The sequence below is a fragment of the Lepisosteus platostomus genome, chromosome 2 (assembly GCF_059453375.1).
Source record: "Lepisosteus platostomus isolate fLepPlt1 chromosome 2, fLepPlt1.hap1, whole genome shotgun sequence".
NCBI lineage: Eukaryota > Metazoa > Chordata > Actinopteri > Semionotiformes > Lepisosteidae > Lepisosteus > Lepisosteus platostomus.
In genome coordinates, this window is record NC_142612.1 from 71,892,450 (window position 1) to 71,918,772 (window position 26,323).

Sequence of the window (26,323 nt, forward strand, 5' to 3'; positions counted from 1 at the left end):
CCAACTATGATTTGAGATTCATCAGTTGTGAACACATATCTTGTCTGGCTTTTCTCTCAATTCATATTTGAATGTAAGAGTGGACTGCTGTCAGGGCCCTCCTGATAAAGGGCTCTCCTTTTTTAGTTCCGAAAAGACATTGCTCTATGTTTTACACAGTCAGCAGGATTGTGGTGAATGCGGACTCGCGATGGGCACCATGAAAAATGAACATTTTTAGAAATGGGTCACAACCAACCACGGAAATACAGTTGGGCAAGAGAGTTTCCTTCACATTGTCCTTCTAATCTACACATCGTGCAAGTACAGAGTAAAGGAAGTTCATTAACTGTACATCAGTTAAAACAAGAATATGACTGACAAGCAGCTGAGCTCAAAGGTCAGTCATGAACAGTAATACTGTTTTAAAAGAGATTTATTGATGGAAAGGGTTCTGTGCTGCCAAATCTACATCATTACTGTACTTCTCTGACTCGGAGAAGTATATGGTAGGCTTGATAACCACCTTTACTGGTTTCATAGAGGAAATAAACCTGTGACCCTCTTTTACAATAGGTTAGGAGCTTGCTGCGATAGTGACGGTTATATGCAATATCCATTGTCTAGAATGTATTTTTTATGCGGTGCAAGACAAAAGAATATTTATAAAAACAGTTTTGTGAATTCATAAGGCAATTCATCATCTTGACAAAAAAAAAGGAAAATTGTCATAGTTAACTTAAATGTGACAAATACCGGACCAATGCAGCTCAAATGTGTTAATAGTGACACAGCAAACAACATTTTAATTAATCCCATGGATTCCTAATACAATATATAATGCCAAACACCCATTATTTAAAGTGGATAATGTAAGAGTCACTTTAGAAAGGGTTAATTCGCACATTTAAATATTTAGCATAATTTGAGATTTGGTTCAAAAAACAAAATTCACCTGGAAATATATATCTGACCAGTAGGCTGCTGTTGAATCCAAATAGTTAACTGGTAAGTGAACAACCGAAAGTTAAAGGGAGATGGACAGGACCTTGCGAGGGAAAACATTTTATTGTTTCTATCATAGATCGCAGTCTAAAGGCCAATCTCCCATACAAGTACGGTCCACTTGCTTTTAACACTATAAATCAAGGAGAAAAACAACTGATGTTCTTTGCAGAGTTGCAGAGTGAGGCTCACTTTTAAAGTGCTCTCAAACACCCATCTGATCTACATCCAACAGAAGGACAAATACTTTTTTTCAAGGTTAAGTTTATCTTTATTGTGAATTTAGACAACAGAAAAACAGCACTTTACACAAAATGCTGCAATCGATTTTTTGTACCCAAACATCCAATCCACAAGTTAATACTAAAATGCCATATTCAAATCTTGTACTGATCTTGTGAACGCCATTTCACAAATGGTTTTTATCCCACAGCAATGATATATGTTTCCAACAAATATGCTGGGATTCCCTGAATCATTTATCAGCTGACAGTCAGGACAATTACATAAACATCTTTATGGGCAGCAAGGAATAACTTTACATAGTTCATAACAGGGCTGTTGACACATCAGGGTGTACTCAATGGTAGGAAAGCGGTTCTTCGATTTCAGATATCATTACTTAAATATTGCATTTTAAGTAAGCTACAACTGAAAACACTGGAAAACAGGCGAGGTGGCTTGTTCTGCTTTGGGGGGTTTATGTTCTAAATCTCTTTCACAGATACCAGCAACATAATGAACAATAAAAATCAATACAGTGATATTCAGAGGCAATCTACTTTACCTATTCTGTTCAGGCTCAATTTCCTGCATTGTTGTAGGAGCAATCTACAGTACTACCCTCTACCTTAAATAAATTTAATATTTGGCTGTTTATTAATTTACCCTTATCAAAGCTGCTTCTTAAAAGAAGAGCAGATATTTTAGCAACCAAACAAAGCTTTATTAAATCAAACTATTACTGGCAAGGAAAAACAATGAACTTCGGGTAGCAAGTGTCTGTTGCCACTAGCATAACTAGTTAGAAAATGAACAGTTTCTGTATTTACCACATGAGCGTAAGAGATTGTAAAATGTCTCCAACTGGATTCATCATCTATTTTTTCTTTTGTTAAGCTTTTCAGTCCAGGGGAATTTTTGAAAAAAAAAATACATATAAAGACTCATGTTATCAGCCATACAAATAATTTACACACATATAATGTAAACACATCTGAGTACATCCCACAATACTTGTACTGAAATTCAAAGATTACAGAGGACAAACCTTGAGGGAATACTCATATAATGGATTTAAACAAAACTTCTCAAATAATAAGAGAATAGCGGTCATGATGTTCTTATAAAATAAAATGAAAAAAAAATCACTGGACTGCAACTGGATTCTAGAATGCCGGCTAGATGCTACCCCTACCACCACATGTAAAAACAGGAAGTACACTTTCCTCTTCCTTCATGCCAGTGGGAGTGTTCTTTATTTGAATGTGTCATTAACAGTCATGTGTTAGTTGGTCATTGCTTGCCTCTCTTTCCCATAGTCAGCCAAAAGGGTAGGGGCTCCCTCATCGGCCATTGTGATGTCACTGTCGTAGAACCAGCAGTCCGATTCAGATTGGCTGGCAGGCATTGAAATGGGGAGAGCTGTCCAGTCCTGGAGTGGGAAGGCTGCTGTGTTTTTCTGTTGCTTATCGGCTTTGCTCCACTGCCTCTTCGTATCTTCAAAGTCCCACTGTGGAAAATAAAACATGAATTCTGTAAATGAAAATGCAAACATTCACTACCATGTTCTTATGTAAACTGAGCATCTATTCGTGTTTGTTTTAGGAAAAGTAGATTGATTACTGAACGCATTTTTCTCAGATGTGAATGTGACAGTTACTGTATGCCATGGATGTTCAAATTGCAAGATTTGAGCCCAACTGATGTGTGGGTATGTATGTGGCATTTGGGATTCAGATATCAGTATACAGACATGTTCTTCAGGCCCAGAAGGAGAATAGGACACAAAACAGCTTCTGTAACCTGGTGCAAAACGTGAGTCATAGATTTGCAGTTTGCATTGTTTCCAACGGTGACCATACAACGTGCCCATTGATGACAAATATTTATCAGCATAATGTAATCACCGCTCAATGCACTTTCAGCTCATCTGCTAAAAGATGTGTCACTTCCTTGATAGCTCTGTTGCAGTTAGGATTATTTTTAATGCTCAGCAAAGTTGTCTAAAAAAAGCCTACTGTATTTTTTCTTCAAGCAGCAGGAACAAGGGAAAATAATGTCAGGTATATCTTGTGTAAGCACTGAGAAGGTTTTTGAGAATGCACCATGAACATTTTTATGCAAAAAAAGAACTTGCTCGGTATAAAAAGAGCTGTCGCTGATTTGCAAGTGTTATCTCCTTTTAAATTGCAAATGTTCCTAAAACTGAATATGTTACCAAATCATTGAAGACGTAGTAATAATCTTACAATTTTGTGCCACCCAAGTAAAAAAGTAAAATGGAATTAAGGTGTTTGAACATTTCTGAGGTCAAAAGAGAAACAATGTGCACCCCTGAACAAACAAAAATGTCATTGCAACAGCCTAGACAGGACATTCCTGAGACTACTCTTTTCTATCCCTGTTCGAGAGCAGCTTTCATCTGTTTTTTCCCCTCTTATTGCACTACATCCTTCAAAACCGGCAGCGGGTTTTGTGAGGGCTGGTCAATTTTATTATTTTAGTGTGAAGCCAACCAAGTTCAGACGAGCAGGTTGAACTGCTCAGTCCCACAACTGAAGTTAAAATGATGGCAATACAGTGACCTGTATAATGATAAATGTGTTTGTGTGTTTAAGGTTAATTAAAATTACAAGTATTTTAAAATGCATTTATTCCAAATAGAATTTTTTCATAACCTCAATTTTTTATGTCAAACATATACAGCATGTACAGTATATACTGATAGCAAACCCCTGACACTGAAGTGCTTCATAAAGCATCAGTTGTTGTATTATGCTACAGCCCCACCTACTGGAATAGAGCAGATCAGGTCTGACTCTCACTGCTGTTTCCACAGTTGTTCCTTCTTGTTTCCCTGAAGACATGAAGAGGGTAAAAACTCCATATCAAACTCTATTTAATATTCTTAATTCAGTTGTTTTATCAATTTCAGGACCTAAGGACTTTAAGGACAGCACTAGAGAGAACATATTTCAAATAAATCTGCATGTATTGTGATAGCTGGAGAGAAAATAAATGTTGGTCCCAGCAGCAAACAGACTGGCCATTCATGGGTCCTGCTGTTCCTGCTGGTGGATGGATGTAATTTTAAGAATTACACATAAAAGAGATTACAACAGTGTCCGAGATTCCTGTCTAGTGCAACTCATTACAGGGAAAAGCTAGTTAAAATCATTACTCATTCTGTTGAGTTAGCTCATCTGATCCCTCAGAACTAAACTCTGCTCCAATATTACGTCATAAACAGAGTGAATAATGTTCTTGTACAACATGTATACAAACAAGCTAGTGTTGTTTACATCAGGATAAAACTTTTGTCATCACACCATCTTAATAAGGTTTGCGGATGATTTTGGGAGCGGAACATGGGAGTTAAATGAACACAGGTGGCACAGTGGTGCTGCCCTGCCAGGCAGACTGAGGACACACCGCGGGGTTCTGACCTCAAGGCTTGAGCTCATGGATGTGTCCGTGGAGCTGTCCGAGGAGCATGTGACATCAGCGCAGATGACTTTCAGAGGAGGGGGAGCTGGGGGATTGGTGTCACAGGAGCTCTCTGCCGAGAGAGTTTCTGTTGGGTTCTCTATGGAGAGGGGTAGGCCTTTGAAATTCACCTAAAAGCAAACACAGACAAGGCTTTACTGTACACTGTGACAACAGTGACTTTCAGAATTTCTTTGTACCAATTTTATTTTTGGAAAGTTCATACCAGCACAGGGGAGAGGAAGACAAAATAGAAACAGCCTCTGAAACATGCACTATAAGACCACTGATGTCATTCCATACTGCAAAACCCACAAGGCACACAGTGGAGATCAGCTGTCAAATGAAAGACTGACACAGCTCTCCCAGAGAACAATGTAAGCAGTCACCCAATTCACAATTGCTGCTGTTGTGTGGAAAATCAAAGAAAACCTGTCTGACCTTAAAACCACCTCAGCATCTCTTCAGTCAATCAGTGAATACTGGTCAGTGTGGTAATAGCTCAAGACCATCTGTAACAGTGGAGCCTTTCACAAAACCACTAGGAACTTTACAATTGAGGAAAACATTACCGTGGATACAAAACAATACAGCGGTAACCAAGGGATACCTCTTGCACAGGTTTTATGTTCACATCCATATACCGTCCTATTTCAGCCATCTTATGGTGGGTTCGGTTAGTAGGACGAATTTTGAGAGGAACCCAGTCGGAATGCTACAAAGAAACATATGAAAAAACAAATGAACTTGAGATAATGTCAAGGTTTATCATAATGTTCAATGTATGTGAATATTCACTGTAATGTTTTATTTCTACACTTACCTTACTGATTCCATTACTATTAAATATAATATAAAAATAACAAATGGAGAGACTTTAGATTCTGAAGAAGTACCTACAGCATGCAAACATGATACTGTGCCCCGGGAAGCACAAACTTTCCGATTACTGGGAGAACAATTCAGTAACTTTTTCCTTTTACCAACAAGGGTGTGTGGAGTCGTGTCTTTGTTGCTACTGCATCACGGTTTTACAGAGGAGTATGTCAAGATTTTATTTCTTCATTTTTTATTGGCCATTATTAACTCTTAATGTGTTAGATACAATCAGCTTTGGAGAAAGAAAGCTCTACATAAATCATAGAGGCACAGGTTCAAATAAAGAAATCAGGTCAAACCTAATCCAGCTAATCGAAGAAAATTGTGAGAATGGTTATTGAGGCTAACATACAGTTTTGTTCCTGCGTGGTCTCTCTTTAGTGCTGTAGGTCAGGTGTGAAGCAGGGTACCCCAGAAGTGTTTCTGTTTCAGGTGAGTCCAAGTGCTGGGGTTGCAGGATCAGCTTGGCCTCTTTGTGCTTTTTAAAGCAGGATATCAGGATAATCTGGCAAGAGTTAAGGGCCTTGATAAATGCTGACAAATCCTCAAAAGTATAATGTTGGACCAGGGTTCGGAGTCTTACTACATCATGTAAACAGAAGTCCAAGAGGTCACTAGTACAGGGTTAAGAGGAAAGGAGTGCTTAAAAAATACCCGTGCTGCAATTAGAAGTACTAAGAACTGCCCTATGACTTTCAGTCTGGCAACATCACAAACATGTACAGTATAAACCCAAATTGAAATATGTTAAAGCCTGGAAGATGAACAAGTGTTTCAGACACTTTCACTTTCATTTCATTTGCTTTTGTAATCAAAAGGCGGATTTTCATGTAGTTTGTCCTTTTTTTAGAAAAGAAATATCCACAAGGAAACTTTAGTAAAAATAACCATGGAGGATACAACGCTGTCAAAGACCGCAGAGCCCACAGAAGTCAGTAACCACGGCAATGCTTTAAGGGCAGACTTCAGCTGCATATCATGAAACACAATGGCTAGAGCATAGGAGACACTGGCCAAGATGCACACGCCTCTAGTAGATATCAGTACTGTGGAAGTCATCTTCCCTCGGTACTGGAAGAGAGTACAGCAGGTAAATATATTCAAAAACAACAGAAACAAACTTTGCTCTCAAGACATGAAGAAGATTTCTACCAGAAAGGAGAAAACTGGAAATGCTTGTATTGAAATAAAAAAAATAATAATTCTGGTGATTATACACTAAATTGAAAAAAATTAAAACATAGTAACTGACATATCAGCATATCATTTACCTGTGCTACAAGTGTAAAATGGTGCAATACATTTTATTTCTGATCACAGAACTACAATTATGTATTCAACAATAAACTGTTGAATTTGAAAGTGGATACAGGTATTTATGTAGCTTAGAAGCACTTAAGTGAATAAAGTTACCTTAACAATTAACAACGCAGCCTATGTTCTTCAGCCTGTAAGATCTGATAACACTGTAAATAATTATATTTTAAAACGAAACAAAAAAAATTCAATTTGGAAAGCAAAAAAGCATCTTAGTCTGTTTTGGATTGTAGAAAGGGGGTCACAGTTCTGCATTATATGTGTGGAAAGTAAAGGTGTTTTAAGAAGTACTACTTCCTCTCTGGATTTTTACACAGACTACATAAAATGTTTCATCAGTATAATATCACAAATTACTGCAAACAATCATATTAAAAAATACAAGGGCACTCACTGCTCTGGAAATATGAGGGAACTTGGATGACAAGCAGATGATAAAAGACATGAGTCCTAGAGCATACCCTAGGATTTCAGTGTTATCCTGTGAAGGGGAAGAAAGTAAATCTTTGTCAAACCATTTAATGTTAAAAGGTTCAGAAAATACTAAACAAAAAGGTATGAATATGGCACAAATTGCATTATGTACATTCTGGTACATTAACTCTTTGTATAATAAAGCAGAGTACAGAAATTTGCTCTTCTGGAGCTGACAGCTCTACAAGTAGTGCCAGACTACATTACAGAGCGCAGTGCTCCAACACAGTAAATGTTTTCTCCTTCACACCATCCATCATGAACTCTCTGTCAGTTACAGCTGGAGAGAAGTCCCGAGTCTTTTTTCTAATCTTAGTTTTTTCTTTCTGCTTTACTCCTCAATTGCTTTCTTTCAAACTGCTTTATTCTTAGAACTGTCCCTTTTCTGATGATCAGAACCATTTGTAAGCTAACCTTTTTTTATCAGCTGTCTTTGAAACGTTTGTATGACACGCGTGTCAATTGGAGCACTTGAAAACACTTTCAGCTGAGGCCTGTATGTGCCCTACATTAAAAAAGTGTAATATTTGAGTTTACTTTCTTTCTAAGGCTGCTACGGTAATCTACTGAACTCCACTTTAATACTGTACATTTGTAAAGGTATTTTAGGTGATACTCACCAAAAGAGCTGTATTAAACACATGCAGTGATCAGTGCTTTTCATATGACAAAGCATTCATTCTCATTCAGAATTGTGAAAATTGTTAACCTGCTGATTTTAACATGGCCTTAGCTGAATACTTCATTATTGTTCAGGAAATGAAGATGTTATGACTGACCTGGAGAAGGGTGTTGAGGAGGTGACGTCCTGTGTGAACTTCATCAGTATATTGAGGGTGCTGAGAGCACCAGGTGACATACCCTGCCCCTACTGCCAGGGGTACTGACACAGCGAAGAATTTCTGCCTCCTCCTCCTCATGGGCCTTATCTTTCTGCCTGTGTTAAAAAAGACCCGACATGCTTAACGTCAAATATAACAACTCAGAAAAAAACGAAATAATTAAATTCTTCATCCCAGTGGAATTTTCCCTTGCAAACTTCTTTGAATTTTTTGCTGACAGTTGAATATTGTTCTCTAAAATGACAACAACACATGCCATGCCTTTTTATAAAGGAGATAGGAAAACAGAATTGCCAGCAGAGGCTCAGAGAAAGAATGAAACAAGGCGCTTCGGTCAATGAGCAGAACAAACAGCGTTAACAGAGGATCTTTTGTGTGCTACAGATGGTGCCACTCCCCAGTACAGAAGTATCAACACTACTGAGCCCAGAGCAGCAGCCATTTTAGAGAGGACAGGGGGAATTCTGTCGTAGGAAGTGGCAAGTCGGGGGCGTTTGGGTAATTAGGTTGAAAAAAATAAAACCCTTTTAATTGCATTTTTCCTAAATCGTTTTTAAAGATGCGATACCAGACCGATTCTGCCCTCTCCTCTTTAGGCTTTTTTTTGTCCACGCTCAAACAGTGGAGCACCTGGGTGGGTGATGATATACAGTATTGCAAAATGGAATCCGCTTCTCTTTGGCCCAAACACTGATATGCAAACCGAGACATACATCACTAATTTAAAAAGTGGCCACTGTACAATGAGGTGATACAGCTCTCTTACCACATACACCTAAGGCCAGAAATTCTGAAAAACACACAATCCTACTATTGAAGGTAAGACTGATGTGAAACCTGTACGGTTAAACTCAAGGCAGCTTGAAGACTCTGCCTGCACAAGTTTCAACCTTTCTACCTGTAATCAGTAAAGTAACATGTTTTAATCATTACATTGTATAATCTACCAGAAAGTATTTCTGAGATAGGCAATATTTCATTTCAAAAACAGGATTCCATTTATGCAGATGGAATAGTTTAGAACACCCATTGCAAAACACAGTATAGTCAATTCTTTCTGGGGTTGTAATAAACTTTGTTCTCTGACAAAATCTCTCAGTGTAGACCTGAGCCAGATATTAACCGTGTCTGCATACAACTCATCTAATCGAGAACAGTACAACAGATACCAGTGCTTACACAACGTTTTGCCAGTGTACACATACTAGATTTTGACTGCCAGCTCCATGGACACACAGGGAAGATGACAAGAATGAAATGAAAAACATCCAGAACAGCCATGTAGACTCCCATGAAGATCTGGAAGTGAGACAAAGAGATATACAATTAAAAAAATGAGAGGCAGGTAACCCAGGGCAGAAAGATTTATTGTTTTCAATCTATTTAGCTCATGCATTTATCCAAAACAAATTACCTGTGGACCTATTTATACAGCAGGACTTTATGCTGAAGTGATCTGATGAAATACACTGAACTCTAGGAAGGACTTGAATCCTTAGCCATTTGGTTATAAGCCCAGAGATCTAGACACTGCTAGTTCTATCTAATAGAATCCACCGTCATAGAGCCTATCTGCCGGGACAATCGCCCATACTTTTTGTTCTTTGGAAAAATGTAATACAAGCTTTCCTGCAAGCTACAGAGGAATTTTTAGAAGTGTATTGACCATGTGATATTTCCTTTTTTTTTCCTTACACTTATATAGTGCTTTTCTGGACACTCTTTCCTGCAAGCTACAGAGGAATTTTTAGAAGTATATTGACCATGTGATATTTCCTTTTTTTTTCCTTACACTTATATAGTGCTTTTCTGGACACTCCACTCAAAGCATTTTACAGGTAATGGGGGCTCCCCTCCACCACCACCAATGTGCAGCCCCACCTGGATGATGCGACAGCAGCCATAGTGCGCCAGAACACTCACCACACATCAGCTATCAGTGGGGAGGAGAGCAGAGTAATGAAGCCAATTCATAGATGGGGATTATTAGGAGGCCATGATTGGTAAGGGCCAACGGGAAATTTGGCCAGGACGCCAGGGTTACACCCCTTCTCTTTTTGAGAAATGCCCTGGGATTTTTAATGACCACAGAGAGTCAGGACCTCGGTTTTACATCTCATCCGAAGGACGGATATTATAAAATATTATTTTTGTCACTCATAATATTTCCAAATGTTGCTTTTTGCGATGGCAGCCATAGTGCGCCAGAACGCTCACCAGCTATCAGTGGGGAGGAGGACAAGAGTGATGAAGCCAATTAAGAGATTGGAGATTATTAGGAGGCCATGACTGGTAAAGGGCAATGTGAAATTTGGCCAGGATATCGGGGTAACTCCCTGGGATTTTTAATGACCACAGAGAGTCAGGACCTTTGTTTTACACCTCACCCAAAGGACGGCGCCTTTTTACAGTATAATGTCCCCGTCACTATACTGGGGCATTAGGACCCACACAGACTGCAGGGTGAGCACCCCCTGCTGGCCCCACTAACACCTCTTCCAGCAGCAACCTTAGTTTTTCCCAAGGAGGTGTCTCATCCAGGTACTGACCAGGCTCACACTTGCTGAGCTTCATACAGGATTTCTTTGCAAGATATACCGATGATTTTTCCACTTCAATCTCTCTATACAGGACAATAAAGCACTTGAACGGACTGGCTTCTGCCTTCAGTACCTGTAGGGTCAGCTGGTGGGACAGGAAAGCTCCAAGCGCAGCGCTCATGTTACCAAGGAAACAGTAGAATGCACAGAAGGCGGTGTCGCCGGACTTCCGGTCTTTCCTTCTGCACTGAAAACACAGCAGCCTGCGACGAGAAAACACGGATGACCACATAGATTTCTACACACAGGCTATGCATGCCGTGTCAGTTTGTACCTGACAATGATTGTGCTCGATGTTTTGTCTCCTTAATCTATTTTGTATAAACAAAACTTGGCATACAGCATGTAAAGAGAGACTGACACCGTATCACATCAGCCTATTAAGAAACTTTTCCAGTAGGGACCACCAGCATGGCTCTGTATTTTACTCAGTTCGGACTATGCATCTGTTCTATTGATCCTGTCAGTGTTTTCTTCACATAGCACTTTGGGAAAAAAATAAATTACGTGTATAGGGTGGAGAAACAGTGTATTAGTAAAAGAAAAATGTTACCAACAAAACTTTAGGAGCTCTTCTATCCACTAGAAATACAGATCTGTATCTAAGAAAATTTCTAATAATACACTTTATTTTAACGGCGCCTTTAAAGCTGGCTTCTCGAAGCACTTTACAGAATGACAACAACAAAAAGAATACGGTAGGAGCAAAGGGGTTTGTAACTTGAAACACTTCATTAGCCAATGGAACTGATCCTGTAGCTCAGACTTTCAGGTTGTCACTGTTTCTCAGTGCACCCAGCATGGTTACTGTGGAGCCCGAGCCTATCGGTAAACATGACAATCATAAAGGTAAAAACGAAATACAAGGGTTTAGAAGTTAAGAAAGCTTTATTTGATTAAAATGTTTGAAATTAAAGTTCTTTATTCTGTGTAAATCCAAAATGTAAACTAACACCCAACAACTTGGCGTGTTATCATATTCATTAAGTAATTAAACATACAAATTGATGCTTCTTAAATGTGCAAGTAGAAACAGACTAGTAACTAATTTACGCAGCGATCAAAGACAATGTTGTTATCTACTGTGATATTTGAATAACGGTAGAAAAAACAAAGGCAGAAATATTTGGCAAACTGTAACTTCATAACATTTGTTTAGTCACCAAACTTAATTTTTACGTTGCCAAGCAAAACACAGTCAGTGGTTATATTTTCTGAGCAGACGTAAATCGTGCCAACCTTTTTTTCCCTCTTTTAAAATGTTTAAAAACAGTACTATAAGAACAGTAAATAAGGAAATAATACGGAAAGTTTGATACTTACAAACAATGCGCGATTACCCATAGTAACGCCGAGGAAAAACAAAGCCAAAATGAAATACAAACATTCTTGTTTGCAAAGCATGTGGTTAAATAATGGGACCGCCACCAGGAACCCATCCAATCTGAGAAGTATCCTTGAGTTTCATTGAGCTGTGCATCAGGGATAGTTCGCAGGCTCCTCATCCTTCATGGTTTGAACTCAGCAGCTGACTATAAGACGGGTTTAGAGTAAAGTGCCGAATTTTGATATAAAACGTTTCTTTAAAACCTGGAAGCATTCCATGTCCATGAGACAAAATAGTGATTTACTTTGTTGTTAAATACGTTAATGAATACTCCGTTCTTTGATGTAGCACGTTTCACTTTCCTTAAGCTAGAAACACCTTCATAGCGAGAAACAAGAAACGTCCGGGTGCAGTTTCAAAGTTATCTCTAATAAATACTTCCTGAACGGAAGCACATATATACCACATTAAAAAGAAGTGAACTGCTCAATAATAATGATAAAAAAATACGTGTTTTTACGGTAGTTAGTTAAGTTGTGGGCTCCCCTTGCAGTGCACTGCTCTCTTCAACTTCGAGTTCACAGAGGTTATCCAATCACGATGGCGATTTTTTGGGAATGTTCCTGCAAGGCACAGCACCGCCCTTGGCTAAGCACTATCACCAACCAGCTCACATTCCTCTGGTCTGACCGTGAAACAGGTGGAGGGTTCGGGATAAAGAATGCAGGATGAAATACCGGGATCTGACAATCTTCGTGACTGCTTTTTAACCAGTGCTTTACATACAGTCTACACCATCATTATTCATTGTGTTTTTGTTATAGTCAGCTATTAATTATAAAGACCATTCGCACACAGACAATTGTATTATTTTGCGTAATACATGTATTTTTACATACCAGAAATATCGCTTTTTTGGTTTACACACACTTAATCCTGGAAGGAGATTGTTTTCAGTCCTTAGATTATGTGAAACAAGTGGAAAAGTGTCTTTTTTATAGACTAATCCCCAATTATAGCTGGACATTACCTACAGTACAATCTTTTTGGATTCCACATCTACAGTGCTGACAATACAGAATTTTTATTGTGGGTTCATATAATTATTTTTATAGCATTATAACACGAATCTCGGTCGCCTGTAAAAGCACATTCTTTAACACCCAGAAACATTTTATTTTAAATGGAATGAAAACTTTTGTTCCATTTTTCATTTGAAAGGATGGCATAAATGTTGCTAGCAACTAACCTATGTGTACAGTACATATCCATTGGGAAGAAAGAGCTTTTTTACTTTAAATACTTCTTTCAAATTAAAGACAAAAAGGAATGCAGTATTGCATAAAAAAAGCTTTTTAATGTAATACTCTCAACATTACACTGTAGTCAAGAAGAACAGGTTATTCACAGCCTACAAAATCCTGGCTAATTAAACAAGGGTCCTTCTGGTGTAACAATGTCATCATTGTTAAATGGTCCACAGTGACCAACTACAGAACTATTCATTACCTGCTTCAAAAATACAGACTCATTGTAACACATTCCAACATATCCAAGTCCTATGGTTGGAATGTGTTACTGGTTAATTACTGGTTAAAGGAGAAATACACCAACGGGGCTGAAATCTGATCACCTGTGCATCCCATGCACTTTCAGAAACCTGCACTTTCCTGTGAAATCCAATATTAAGCTTCTTAAGTTTCTTTTCACAGACAAACTCCTATATAGCTGTGTAGTTACTGGTTTATGTCCATGGGTTTATTCCATGAGTGCTATTTGCACTGTTACATATGCAAGAAGCAATAAGGCATATAAAATACATCATGATTCACTCTTTATACTAAGCCATCTCCTTCATATGACCTTTTGGTGTACTGCCAAAATAAAAGGTCATTAATTCCACAGGTGGCTAAGCATCTAACATATTTTCACCAACAATGCATTTACAGTTGCTTATAGTCCCACTCTTGTCAAGAAGGTCATTTAGAAGCAACCCCTGCTTGATTCAAGATTCACCTCATTTATTTTAATTAAATGTATTTTTCTGAACCAAACTAAGAAAATCTAAAAATCCTCTATACAGTAGCCAAATTTGAGACATTTTTGCTAAAGTTATTTACCTGCCTCAAGTATCTCTTACTTCTCCTTTACAATGTCCTGTAGCTTATCATGGTACAGTAGTTTGCAGTTCTAGTAATTTTGGGCCGACTGTAACTGCACTTACCCACATAATCTTTTAAAACTCTGGGAAACTATATTACAAAACCCTAAAAAATCTCCTGATATATATAAAATAAATGGTAAATGAATCACGACGGAACTGCTTGTTTGTTCTTGAGTTTTTCCACGCTCATGTGTCCTTGCTTCATTTTGATTTTCAGCTTTAAGAGCAACACAAAGAAACTTTCAATTAAAAGTGAAACAGCAGAATGTAGGTCAAGGGAATTTCTCAACTGGTTCACATGGAATAGTAAAACATTTCATTTTTAAAAATTAAGTTCCTCTTTCAAAGCAAAACAAACATGGGTCTCTCCCAGCCTGATTCTGAAAAAGCTAATGTATACTTTTGCCTTTCCCATGTTGGATCTTGATAATGAACTGTTAGCGGGTGTACTCAAACATATTCTTAACAAGCTGCTATATCTTCAGAACTCGGGTGCTGAAATTTAACTAATAAACTCAAGTGCAGGATCACATATCTCCTTTTTCAGCTTCCTTGACTGGCTCACTGTGGATGTTATTTAAAAAAAAAATACTGCTGCTCACCTTTAAGGATTTGGTTCCTGACTACATCTATGAGCTGTTTTGTCTGTTCTGTGAGGCTGTAGAATGCTTTCTCATCCCAGACTAGATCCTGCCAGTCAATCTACACTTTCAAGTCCTGTGTTAAAAGTCACCATAGTTTAATTGTTAAAGTTTACTCTATTAATTTATATTCAGAACTCCAGATACAAACATTCCTTTGTTCCACTATCCATTAAAGCTGTTAACGCAAACATCAAGGATAAACACAATTTTGACTCTTACAACCTACTTGAGTGCTATGTTTTGTGATGTGTTATAAATGTTACATGTTGTTATGTGTTATACTGTACATGTGAAATTGAGTGATGTGGAATGTTCTTCTTATTTTTTGTAATATAATGTTTTTTTCTTTTAGTTTGCATTCTATTTAAATGTACAGGAGTGCTGGGTGCCCATAAAAAAATTCCCTCAGGGGACAATAAAATCTTATCTTATCATTTGTGCATATGTGCCTCTGTTTTTTTTGCCTTTTATTTTAATGCAGTGCCTTGAGATGATATGTCACACAAGGTGTTATAAAGTGATCTAAAAATGACCTTTTGAAACAAAATTGAAGTAACCGAATTTTGCATTAGATCGAACAACACAGAATGTCTCTTTTTTTATCAGTAGTTCAGTTTGTACCTTGTGTAGCTATAAGTTGTATTTGTAAACTTTATTCTGTGCAATAAGCAAAGCACTGAAGATAATGTTTTAAAAATGTTGCCTTTAGGCACATAAATAATAAAGTGACATGCAGTCATTTTAACCTACATGGAGATAATTAAACACAAGATCATATTGTACTGGATTCTTTTAACATTGTTTAAAAATTCATAAACTGGTCATGTTTATATTCAAAGTTGTGCACAAAATCTCCACTAGAGGTCACTAGTAGCTCGTTTTGAAAAAAGGCAACATTGAAATCTACCCTTACAATAATGATAAGGCTATCCCATATAAATGTTATTCCAAGTGCATCCAAACTAACTGCGTCAAGACCTAATTACTAACATTTTTTTTATGATTAGGTGTCAGTCAAAATACAATTGTACTTCAAATAGCTACAAAAATACATTTTTCAGCGGAGATGATATGAGAACAGAACTCACAAGTGATCCAGGGCTCCAATACTGTAGGGTAATGGTGACTCTCTTGATATGAGTCAAGAATTATAGCAAACCAATAGATTAAAGACAAAACCAAATGTCCATTATCTTTAAAAACCTAAAAAAATGCATTGAAATAAGGGTGGGTCGATTCTTTCCAAAATTTCCAAATATGTATAATTATATTTTATAATGAAAATTTTAAAAATATCTTAGTATAAAGTCAATTCTTTGATTATGCTCTGTCACATACTGATACAATACCGTTTAAAATACTATTAATGATTAAAACCATTAATGGCTCGTGGGTCGTCTTTCCCTTGACAACACCCCAGAACAATTTAATGGCACTTGGTCTAAGATGAATATTATTGCTTTTATTTGGTGGATAATTCATGTTAGTTTATAAACATTTTGTACAAATTACTTCAGACTTAAGAGCCCTGGATAACAATCCTGTTGCTATTCCCAGTGCTCAGCAGTTCTACAGCTGATAAAGTGAAAGGTCAGGCGTCCAGATGTTTGTTGAGTCTGCGAATCTTTTCTTTCTTGTTTCTATTGCCGTGTTTCTTCCAGGGTTTCCCCACTGTACTGTCAGCAGATCCCGGCACAGCCGAGATGTTCCCAGGTTTGTAGCCCATCACCGTCTGGACACCTTTCGTTAGTGCACGCACGTTCTCCTGCAAGACGTCACAAACCTCTCTCAATTTCAAGTCGATGCACTGCAATATCCAGAAGATGTTTTCAGAAGTACAAAGCTTTTTTTTCCCCCCCTAAGTGGTTCTTCAGTGAAATAAAGACCCAAAGAGAAAAGCAAAAAGTTTGCAAGTGTGCAATTGAAAATAAAAGATGCTTCTTCAGTCCAATCGCTGCCAGTGCAGACTGGAAGATTAAACTCTTGGACCCAGGAGCTGCTACCAATCGAATAAGAAGGAACTGCAGAACAGGCTTCTCTCATTTAAAACAGATATATTTGTGGTTTTCATTTTATTATATACCTCCAAATTTGAAATCACCACAATTGTTGTTTTCAAGTTTCAGCTCACTGCAGAGGGAGAAACAGGACCTGCAGGAGTGGACCTTTGATAAGTCAGAGCCTTTAACTCAGTCTTCTTTTGGCACAGTGACTCAAAGGACAGCTAGGACTGCCAAAGGAACGCTGATGTTACTGTAAGACTGAAAGTTACTGGAGTTGCTATGTCACGCTGCCAACATTACCCACCCTATTCCAGCTGTGCTGTGCCAATCGCCCACTGCCAACTGTACAATACTGGTCACAGTCGGGCAGTGGCATGACCCAGACTTGAACAGGTGACACCTGGGCCGAGAGCACCACCCACTGAGAGCCTCCGGCGAACGTTTCCAATGTTCGTAAAGACAGGAACATGATGAACAAACAACAAGACCTCACCTGATGGAAGAAGTTTTTATCCACCACGTTTTCAATTCGCTTGATTTTCTGCCGTCTGTTTCCTGTCCTTGATGAGCTCTGACTGTTGTCTGCTTCCTGCTTTTGAAACTTGTTGTGTTGAGGCTGAAAGTCCCTGGCATCAATGTGGGGTGGAGGATGACAATACAAAAGCTTCCCCTGATAATTACAAAGAAAACATGTTCATGTGGCAGCTGAAGAGAAAATATTGCCTTCTGGTGCTAAAGCTTCTTTTATAGCATTACACTTCAACAGGATTTCTGCTGCTCAGAATGCATACAACCTACACAAATACATGCATAAAGAGTAAAACTTGTGTCCTACAAGACAAGGGTAACTTACATTGACGTAATCCTTTAGGATGTATCGAGCTGACCGGGGCTGGTCTGGCTGTCCATGAGCAGTCATAAACCCCCTCATATCTGACAAGGCACAAAAGGGAAAATAAATATTAATTGTAAGAGACACTATTAGTATTTGTAACTTTTCTCCTTAAAATATTTTAAATACTAGTCTTTGTGCTCATTTAAACTAAAGAAACACAAAGTAATCTCTAAGTCTTTCAAAGTAACAAATTTTAAGGCACAGTGTCCATTTTATTACATAGAAACATTATGCACCGAAAAATATCGACCAATATTTCTTCTCAATCAAGACAAAGCAATCATAAAAGACAAGGTCAACTTGATAAAAGCCATTTTGGAGTGAAAAACCTTGATAAAGCACTCAGTTTACAGCATTTCCAGCCTACAAAATACAACAGAATCGGGATTTTACAGCCATAAGCCACCAGCAGCTCCTCAGCCGTGGGTGGGCGGTCTGGGTCTTCCCCCTCTTGAGGGAGGGTGATGTTGATCCCATAGGTGGCCTCCAGGACGTAGCGTGGTACATGCTGACACACTTGTAACAGTTAAGGTCCTTCAGCACACACACTGCCCCTGTCAGACTGATTCCTGACTTTGAGAACACAGAAACAACACCTCCTGGAAGAGCACACGTAGCAAGGAGTGCGAGGGCAAACTGAAGCCGACTTGGTAACATCTTTTAAAACAACACTAGCAGCGCTATATTAAATGCAATTATGATGCATATTTTAAAAATTTAGTACTGCAAGTTTCTTTTTTTTTGCATGTTGTGTTTACATACAGGAATGAAGAAGTGCAGGCAGACTCCCCAACCCAAGCACACATAGAAAGCTAACTGACTTTTGACATGCTTCAGGCAACATGTGGGATGTTTGCTCTTTCATGTCATCACCACAAGCCCGCAGGCACCCAGGAAGTAGCAGGGGTTTCCCTTTCACCTGCAGCCATGAAAGCCCTAGCAGCCCACATGCCGCTACCTGGGGAGTCCCAGACACAGTCGGCAAGAGACGTGACCCAGGCTCGAACCCGCAAAGTTTTATTTCTAAAGCGTATCCTACGTTTGCCCGAATGCCACAGTAAAATGGGGTACCCGGAAAAGCTATCGCTGCAAGAAATTCAGTTCCGAGAGTTTTGTCACAAAGTTAACATTATCTCCGCCACGGCAGTATTACTGCACTGTACTGCAGTGCTTCACTCAGAAAGGATATCAAAGAGATGGGTGGCACATGGTCTCTCATCTGGTCAATGGGCAGGATCCCAGCACATATCATCTCAGCTTTGGTGGACACAAAAGAAGGCATGACCAGCCCAGGGCAGTCACATAGACACAGGCCAGGCTCCACAAAGAGAGTCTGGAACAGAAGAGCAATCACTGCCTCATCAGCGGTAGCCTTTACCTCATTATATGTTTCCATATGTATTATTAAACCTAAGTTAATCTTCATTAATAAACATTTTTAATAATAAAGCTAAATAGAAATCAATAACGCAAGAAAATGGCACAAAATGAAAGTGTTTAATCTTCCAGATAAAACCCTTAAACAACTGAAACACAGTAATTACCTGAAAGTGCTTTGTATGTCCAGGAGTGGCCGAAACAGAAACTTTCTTATTTCGGAGAATGGTGTTGATAGTTGAACTCTTCCCAACATTAGGATACCCCACCTTTTTCACAGAAAAGAACAGAGAACAGGCCTAGAAATCTTTTGCCAAAACCAGAGGAGGACTGACTATGGGCTGTTTTCATAGATAAGCATGCTCAATGCGTCATCTCAGACTATTTATTACTGACTGTCACTGCAAGTACAGGCAACAGTCTGGCAAATGTTTTATTGAAGGAATCAGAATATTTAGGAAGGCTTTTTGGAACCATCATATTTTTTTTGTACAAATGTAACTGCAGTTTTCCAAGAAACACTTACCAAACCCACAGTAATCTGTCCCTCCTTGATGCTGGTCCCAGTGTGTGTTGATTTACAGATGTCCAGCAGCTGGTCTCTGCGCAGCAGACGGCTGGAGTTCTGGATTGCTTTCCTTTGAGAAGCTTCGGTGTGGGAGGACACAGTCTCACTGTCCTGCTCAGGGGAGTCGGAGTCTTCGGAGCAGGTCTGCCAGTCTCCTTCCTCCACACAGTCCTCAAATGTCTCCCCATCCTCCTCTTCATCCTCACCCACCTCTCCTCCCTCGCCATCACTTGGCTCTTCCTTGAGCCCATCAAGCTCCTCACCCTACAGGAAATATCAAGCGCGCTGTACACAAGTCCTTCGTACCTGAGCTGTCCGTTGTCAGTTGATTTGGAATGCACATGAATCTAGATTGATAGCTCACTGGGTGTGCATAATATTCTAACATATAAAATAAAAACCTCTCAGATGTGCTTTGGCTTTTCAGAGTAAAACTTACAGCAAAGAATTTCTAACCTTATTTTAATTAGAGCAACATTAAGCACTGTGGCTTAGCGTACTTTAATGATTTCCTGGTTCGGTTCCCCCTGTAAATGGGATTTGGGCATGGTGTAACCAAAACAATTTTTTTATCACCTGCCATAAATCTCAACAGGACTTAAAAACAAATACTAAACAGTCGCCGCTGTTGGCAGTCTCGGAAATTAAAGAAAGGGTATATTTTAGCAAGTTACTTGCTTCATTATAATTGTAGCAAGATCTTTGCTAAAAGAGGAAGACTCCTTGTATTGAAAGTTCCCTCTCTCTCAACCGTTTCTCTGTGGGTAAAAGGCCTAAGAAACACGCCAAGCCGCTGTGAGCCTAGTACCTTCTCTTCGGCGTCCAGCCGGGCCCCCTCAGCCAGGGCGGACCAGAATACAGCCCTGATTCCCTGTCTCTCGAAGTATCTGGCCCAGGCGCTGCGCTGCTCTCGAGTCAGCAGGTCCGCCTTGTTAATCAGCAGCATGTTCTCCTTCTCCCCCGACACCTCCTTCACATAGCTTTCCTGCAAGGGCGGAGTGACATTGAAGCGCCTGCCTGCTCACCGTGTCAGGGACACAGTGGCTGGAGCCTTTAACAGGAGATAACGACTACACACAAACAGTGTTTACAAAGCAATCGGTGTCGGTCTTTGTGCTTGACAGCGCATAAAGAGGTCACCTCTAAGCAACATCAACAATCAATCAACAAAAGAAAAAGAAGGTTAGACTGGCAGCAATCTTTCAAAAAAAGTTGGATGCTTGTAAAACATATTATGAAAAGATTACAAATGATAAATATTAAAAAGAACAGCTGTATCTAGTACATTTAGTTCACTGTATTCTAATGTCACAGCTTTTCAGAGAAGAGTTGGTTATGCGAGTCTAATCATCGAATTGTTGTACATTATGAAAACATAAGATACAATACTACAATTTATCACGATTTCTATTCATGATTTTGATCTGTAGGGAACATGAAATCATTCAACATTTCTGTGAACTCACCAGATCAAGGCATCGGAATAGCAAAGGGTTTCGGGCATCAACAATCTGAACCACAACATCACTGGAAAACAAAGCCACGTGCCGATCGGTAAAAACATCAAAACACAGAGCTCGGAAAACCACAAAAAAATACAAAAAACACATTTGCTTTGTGAAACACATCTTCAAAAAAGAAAAATGTACATAAAAGGGTTGATCGATATGCAAAATAAATCCAAGATCCAAAATACATACTTATCGTGTTATCTTGTTTCCTAGTCCCTCACCAAACCCACCTGCTTCCAAAAGAATTATCCTAAATGTTACACCCCTTTACCCCTAGACACTTGGGGTCGTAACACATACAGTACACATAATGTAGAGCATTTTTAAGACTGAGACATGTTTTTAATTATTTCCAGACAAGAACAATTCTGGGGTTTCTCCATTACTGAAAACAAAAACAGTTTTCTGTTGAAAATTAGGTATTAATAAATACCTCAAACATTAACTGGCAATGCTTTATAACATAGGAAAAGCATAGTACACTTTCTTTTATTTTGCAGGTAAGACTCAGGTGGTCCACTAATACTCCAGAGCCATCCAGATGAAAGGGCAAACATACACCACGTGAGACTAACTGTACCTTCTCTCAATCACTCTCCATAGCTGGCGCCAGAAGTCCAGATTCCGCTCAAAAGGAGTAAGAATCAATTTCTGCTCCTCTTCTAGCCTTAAAATAGGTAGCCAATAAAAGAAAATGTCAGCGTTCTGTAATACTGGGTTAAAGATATTTCATGGTATTGACAGAAACGAAACAACATGTTCAAACTAATCATCAAAGCCCAACAGGCAAATACAATGAAGTGATCCATTCCTCCCTCTAATCAACAAAAAGTGGTAATTCTGAAACCTAAAAATAAAACTAGCAAGACACATTCTCTACTCATAATTTCTTATGCACTCTTTTTTTGAATTGTGAAACTTGAAAAAAAAACCTTTGAAAGAAACAAAAGAAGAGTCCTTTAACAAAAGGTAAAATGATATATGTGTGTTACAGTGACATGAATCATCATCAGATACAATGTTCCAAAAATTGACTCAGTAGACTTGAAGCAATTGCCTTATGAAAGACAAAGTTAACAGCACTAAGCAAGAATGCTGGAACCACTGAACATTAAACAGTATTAGACGAGATTCACAGATGTGTGGAGGTGCTCACTGGGCCAGCTGTCGCCTCCACTCTAGAAAGTTGTTTCTCTCTGCCTGCTGCAGAGCCTCTGCAGTCGTATTCTCATCCCAGTGTGGTCTGAAACAGGAAGGAAACAACCGGTTAGTACTAGAAGATCTCAGTATCAAGCTAAATAAAAACAGTGTTATTTTTAGTATTTCTATCATTATGACAAGAAACGCATGCTTATAACCAGTTTACCAGTGGAGAATAACATAGTTCAATATGAAGGTTTTCTTTGACCATGCTCACATGTATGAGTCGGAGATCTGACAGTGGGCAAAACAACAGACACCTGTATCACTTTTGGTCTAAATGCAGGACAATGAATTAATTCACTAGATGAGGTGCAAAAAAGGACTTCCCAAAGTCCATAAAAACTATATATTTGTAAAGACAATGAATGCTTTAGAGTCATTCGTGTCAGGCAACTGGTGTGGCTGACTTACCTGCGAGGTATTCTGAGAAACTGCTTGTTCTCTTCATGAAGCTTTTTAATCCTCTTGCTCTCTTCTGGTGTCAGTAAACCTGTTCTGGCTTCAGCAGGAACAAACTTGATGTTGAGCTTTTCTGAAAAGCCAAGATACAGCAATTATGTCAGAAGGCAAACAACACACTCTTATAGTCTGCCAATAAAATCACTGTCCATTACTCTGAGCTCACCAAACTATAATAGGCTACAATTTTGGGAGTACACTCCAGCTTGCTCACACTTTCAAAAGTGACGTGACACGTTAATAAGAGTTGTTAAAAAACAGCTTAAACCAACTAGGGAACAAGTAATAATAATAATAATAATAATAATAATAATAAACTTTATTTTATATAGCACCTTTAAAGGTGTCTTCTCAAAGCGCTTTACAGGATGACAATAACAATAAATAAGAAGACTACAACAATAAATAAGAAAATTTCACAAGATAGGACACAATTATAATTACAACAATACAACAATAACAATAGAGGAGACCGTGGAAGGTGGTATTAAGAAGAGCAGAGGGGTGAAGAATGGAACCAGTTAAGTAAAGGCTTTTCTGAAGAAGAAGGTTTTGAGTCTGGATTTGAAGGAGTTTAGAGACGGTGACTCTCTGATATCCTTGGGCAAAGAGTTCCAGAGCTTGGGGGCATAGCAGGAGAAGGCCCTGTCGCCCATACAATGTAGACGGGCTTGGGGGACAGTAAGGAGGGCAGAATTTGAAGAGCGGAGGTTGCGAGGTGGGGAGTAGGGCGATAAAAGTTCAGACAGGTATTGAGGTGCCAAGCCATGTAAAGCATTATAGGTGAGCATGAGGATTTTAAAGTCTATGCGTAATTTGTCCGGAAGCCAGTGCAAGGACTCCAGGATAGGAGTAATGTGAACACTTGCACTAGACCTGGTCAGGATTCTGGCTGCTGAGTTTTGGACATACTGCAGCTTGTTCAGAGTAGATTTAGATACCCCAGGGAGTAGAGCATTGCAGTAGTCAATTCGAGAGAATACAAATATGTATGCTTTTCAGCCACAGTTAATGATAGCATAGGGCGTAGTCTTGCGATATTTCTAAGGTGAAAAAAAGATGTTTTGACAGTATGCTGTACATGTGGGTCGAATGTTAAGCCAGAATCGAATATAACCCCAAGGTTTTTCAATTTTGATTGAAGCTCAAGTACAGAGCCATCTACAGACAGGGTTACAGGACTGGCTTTACGAAGTTGATGGGGGGTACCAATAAGCATGACTTCGGTCTTGTCACAGTTAAGATGAAGGCAGTTTTGAGTCATCCAAATTTTTATGTCAGAGATGCAATTAGATAGAATAGAGACAGCCACATCAGTGTCGGGTTTGGTATGGATGTATATTTGAGTATCGTCAGCGTAAAAATGAAAGCTGAGGCCATGTGATCTTAAAAGCTGACCAAATGGGAACATGTAAATGCTGAAGAGCAAGGGGCCCAGTATTGAGCCCTGGGGGACACCAGACTTGACAAGACCAATTTCAGACCTGTACCCATTGAGAGAGACAAAGTGACAGTGACAGAAAGAAAACACAACATTTCGGCTGTGGAGCCTTCTTTGGCTCACACCTGAAGAAGGCTCCACGGCCAAAACGTTGTGTTTTCCTTCTTCTCTTTTCAGCATGGAATAAACCTATAACTTGTTCCTTTGCAGCCTACGCATGCTGACGCAGCTATCCACCTGAACTACTTAAACCAACTAAGTTCACTATGATTTTAGGATTTGAAATAATCAAACCATGTTTTGTGTCCCCCTAGAAAATATTGACCGTTCTTTACCTGCAACAAACTCTGTTCCGGCTAGCTCAGCTGTAGCTAAGAATTCATCCAGAGAGCTCTGCTCTGTGACTGACTGCAGGTTCAGACGGCCCCAGTCGTACCCATCATTCAGTTCACTGGTGTGGAGCTGTAAAGGAAACAATATGATCTTGTTACGTTAACACAAACAGCACTTCTTCCATCATGCACTGCATAGTTACCGCAGATCCTCGCTACTCGCACTGCTCAGACAAATCTGACTGTTTTATTAAACCAAGAAGCACATTAAAAGGAGGAAAAATGTACAACAGAGGCTGTACTGTACATCCTCCTTTCTTGAAGTTGAAATCAAAGTTGAGTCACAGAGTGGGGCCTTTTGTTGACATTTTTTGACATCAAGAACATCGAATTACTTTAAAATACCTAGTGCACATACATTACCAAATGCAATTCCCAGACTCCAAGAATCCCTAAGATACCTTTCAGTTTCTTCTAATTGAAATGATTTGTTTTCTCTAGACATTTTTACCCGAAGCATCCCATTCATACAGCTCGATACTTTACGATGTGTGTGAAGTACCTTTGCGCAGGAACACACCTGCAGTGTCTCCCCTTTGATTTTAACCCACAGTCTCCCAGTTACAATTGCAGACTCCTAAACCACCTCACACAGCTGTTTTAGGGAAGAAAATCTCCACCATCGCCATCTCCGTCTTTTTGTTTTTCAAGTGTCACCCTGCTAATCACTTTAAATGCAGAACCCAACACCATTTCCAGAAAACAATTAACAAAAATTATTCTAAAATGCTATTGTACACATACAAAACTAAAATTATATGAACCATTAGAAGCAGTACTTGTATTTTTTCCTGACTGTTATACTCGTCAAGGACTTTTAATCACTTCGAGTTATTTAATAAATGTGAAGTACCCAGGAATCTGCTCTGTTGCCCCGACCTGCCAGTTGCCTCTCCTTTATTAAAGCCCTGCCTAATCCAGCGCCTCCGCCGCCAGTTTTCTTCTTTCCCATTTTCGCGAGTTCACATTAACTTTTTAAAAAAACAACAACTTTCTGAATACGATCCAGTCCGGAGTTCTTCAAGCACAGCAGTAACAGCACCTTCCAAAATGACCATGTGAGCACTGTTGTCATCAGGAAGGAAACGGCTTGGAACAATCTACTTTCTCGAACAATAATGTACACTTATAACTTTATGGGGGAAAAAACAAATGAAAGAAAACATAAAAATTATCACCTAAAAATCGCATTTTTAAAGACCATTTGGATTATCAGAACGTATAATATATGCAAAATATATTTAAAATTTAAACAAATGTAGCCTTCTGAGTGTATTGGTACATTCCAGATAGCCTACACATAAACGCTCGTGTAAAACAGCGACAGCGAGTGATAGTTCCCAAATCACGTTATAATGCTCATACAGTAGTTGTGACATACTGGAATTTTAGTCGTACAATTATCCAGGCTGTAAGTTATCTTTCTCGTTAAAGCGAAAATCTTTTGCTCATCACGCTACGAAGCAACGATTCTGTTATTTCAAGAAGAGCACTTGTTTTCAAAGGAACAATTCTCTATTTTAGTAATAAACATT

The 26,323-nt window shown here is 39.0% G+C and overlaps 2 protein-coding genes across 4 annotated transcripts; both read right to left on the reverse strand.

Moving 5' to 3' along the window:
• Positions 1-1,231: 1,231 nt before the first annotated feature.
• Positions 1,232-12,755, reverse strand: tmem44 (transmembrane protein 44). 3 transcript variants are annotated; one of them, XM_088616731.1, is made up of 11 exons: positions 12,128-12,755; positions 10,878-11,007; positions 9,406-9,503; positions 8,142-8,295; positions 7,283-7,369; positions 6,472-6,642; positions 5,924-6,076; positions 5,303-5,407; positions 4,653-4,823; positions 4,001-4,063; positions 2,583-2,716 (listed from the first exon to the last, which is right to left on the reverse strand). In XM_088616731.1, exons 1-10 carry the CDS (start codon positions 12,307-12,309, stop codon positions 4,028-4,030), a joined length of 1,287 nt encoding a protein of 428 aa, XP_088472857.1. In that variant the 5' UTR covers positions 12,310-12,755; the 3' UTR covers positions 2,583-2,716; positions 4,001-4,027. The 3 variants fall into 3 exon arrangements, with proteins under 3 accessions (XP_088472849.1, XP_088472843.1, XP_088472857.1); XM_088616723.1 differs by lacking the exon at positions 4,001-4,063 and having other exon boundaries at positions 1,232-2,716; positions 8,142-8,299; positions 9,410-9,503; positions 12,128-12,748; XM_088616717.1 differs by lacking the exon at positions 4,001-4,063 and having other exon boundaries at positions 1,232-2,716; positions 12,128-12,748.
• A 3,626-nt stretch (positions 12,756-16,381) lies between these two features.
• Positions 16,382-25,873, reverse strand: lsg1 (large 60S subunit nuclear export GTPase 1). The gene is made up of 14 exons (XM_088616702.1): positions 25,642-25,873; positions 24,732-24,858; positions 22,908-23,028; positions 22,450-22,536; positions 21,874-21,960; positions 21,249-21,309; positions 20,591-20,767; positions 19,741-20,046; positions 19,382-19,483; positions 19,027-19,170; positions 18,231-18,354; positions 17,796-17,875; positions 17,436-17,612; positions 16,382-16,704 (listed from the first exon to the last, which is right to left on the reverse strand). The coding sequence occupies exons 1-14, from the start codon at positions 25,738-25,740 to the stop codon at positions 16,531-16,533; spliced, it is 1,866 nt and encodes a 621-aa protein (XP_088472828.1). The 5' UTR covers positions 25,741-25,873; the 3' UTR covers positions 16,382-16,530.
• Between the last annotated feature and the right edge of the window lie 450 nt (positions 25,874-26,323).

Coding starts and splice junctions, on each gene's coding strand:
- lsg1 (XM_088616702.1), bottom strand. CDS start 25,740: ATGGGAAAGAAGAAAACTGGCGGCGGAGGCGCTGGATTAGGCAGGGCT. Junction 20,047..20,590: donor GGCTGGACGCCGAAGAGAAG/GTACTAGGCTCA, acceptor TATTTCCTGTAG/GGTGAGGAGCTTGATGGGCT. Junction 18,355..19,026: donor ATGTGCCACCCATCTCTTTG/ATATCCTTTCTG, acceptor TAACTGTTACAA/GTGTGTCAGCATGTACCACG.
- tmem44 (XM_088616723.1), bottom strand. CDS start 12,309: ATGAGGAGCCTGCGAACTATCCCTGATGCACAGCTCAATGAAACTCAA. Junction 11,008..12,127: donor TGGGTAATCGCGCATTGTTT/GTAAGTATCAAA, acceptor TTCTCGTCGCAG/GCTGCTGTGTTTTCAGTGCA. Junction 2,717..4,652: donor CCATGAGCTCAAGCCTTGAG/GTCAGAACCCCG, acceptor TATTTTCCACAG/TGGGACTTTGAAGATACGAA.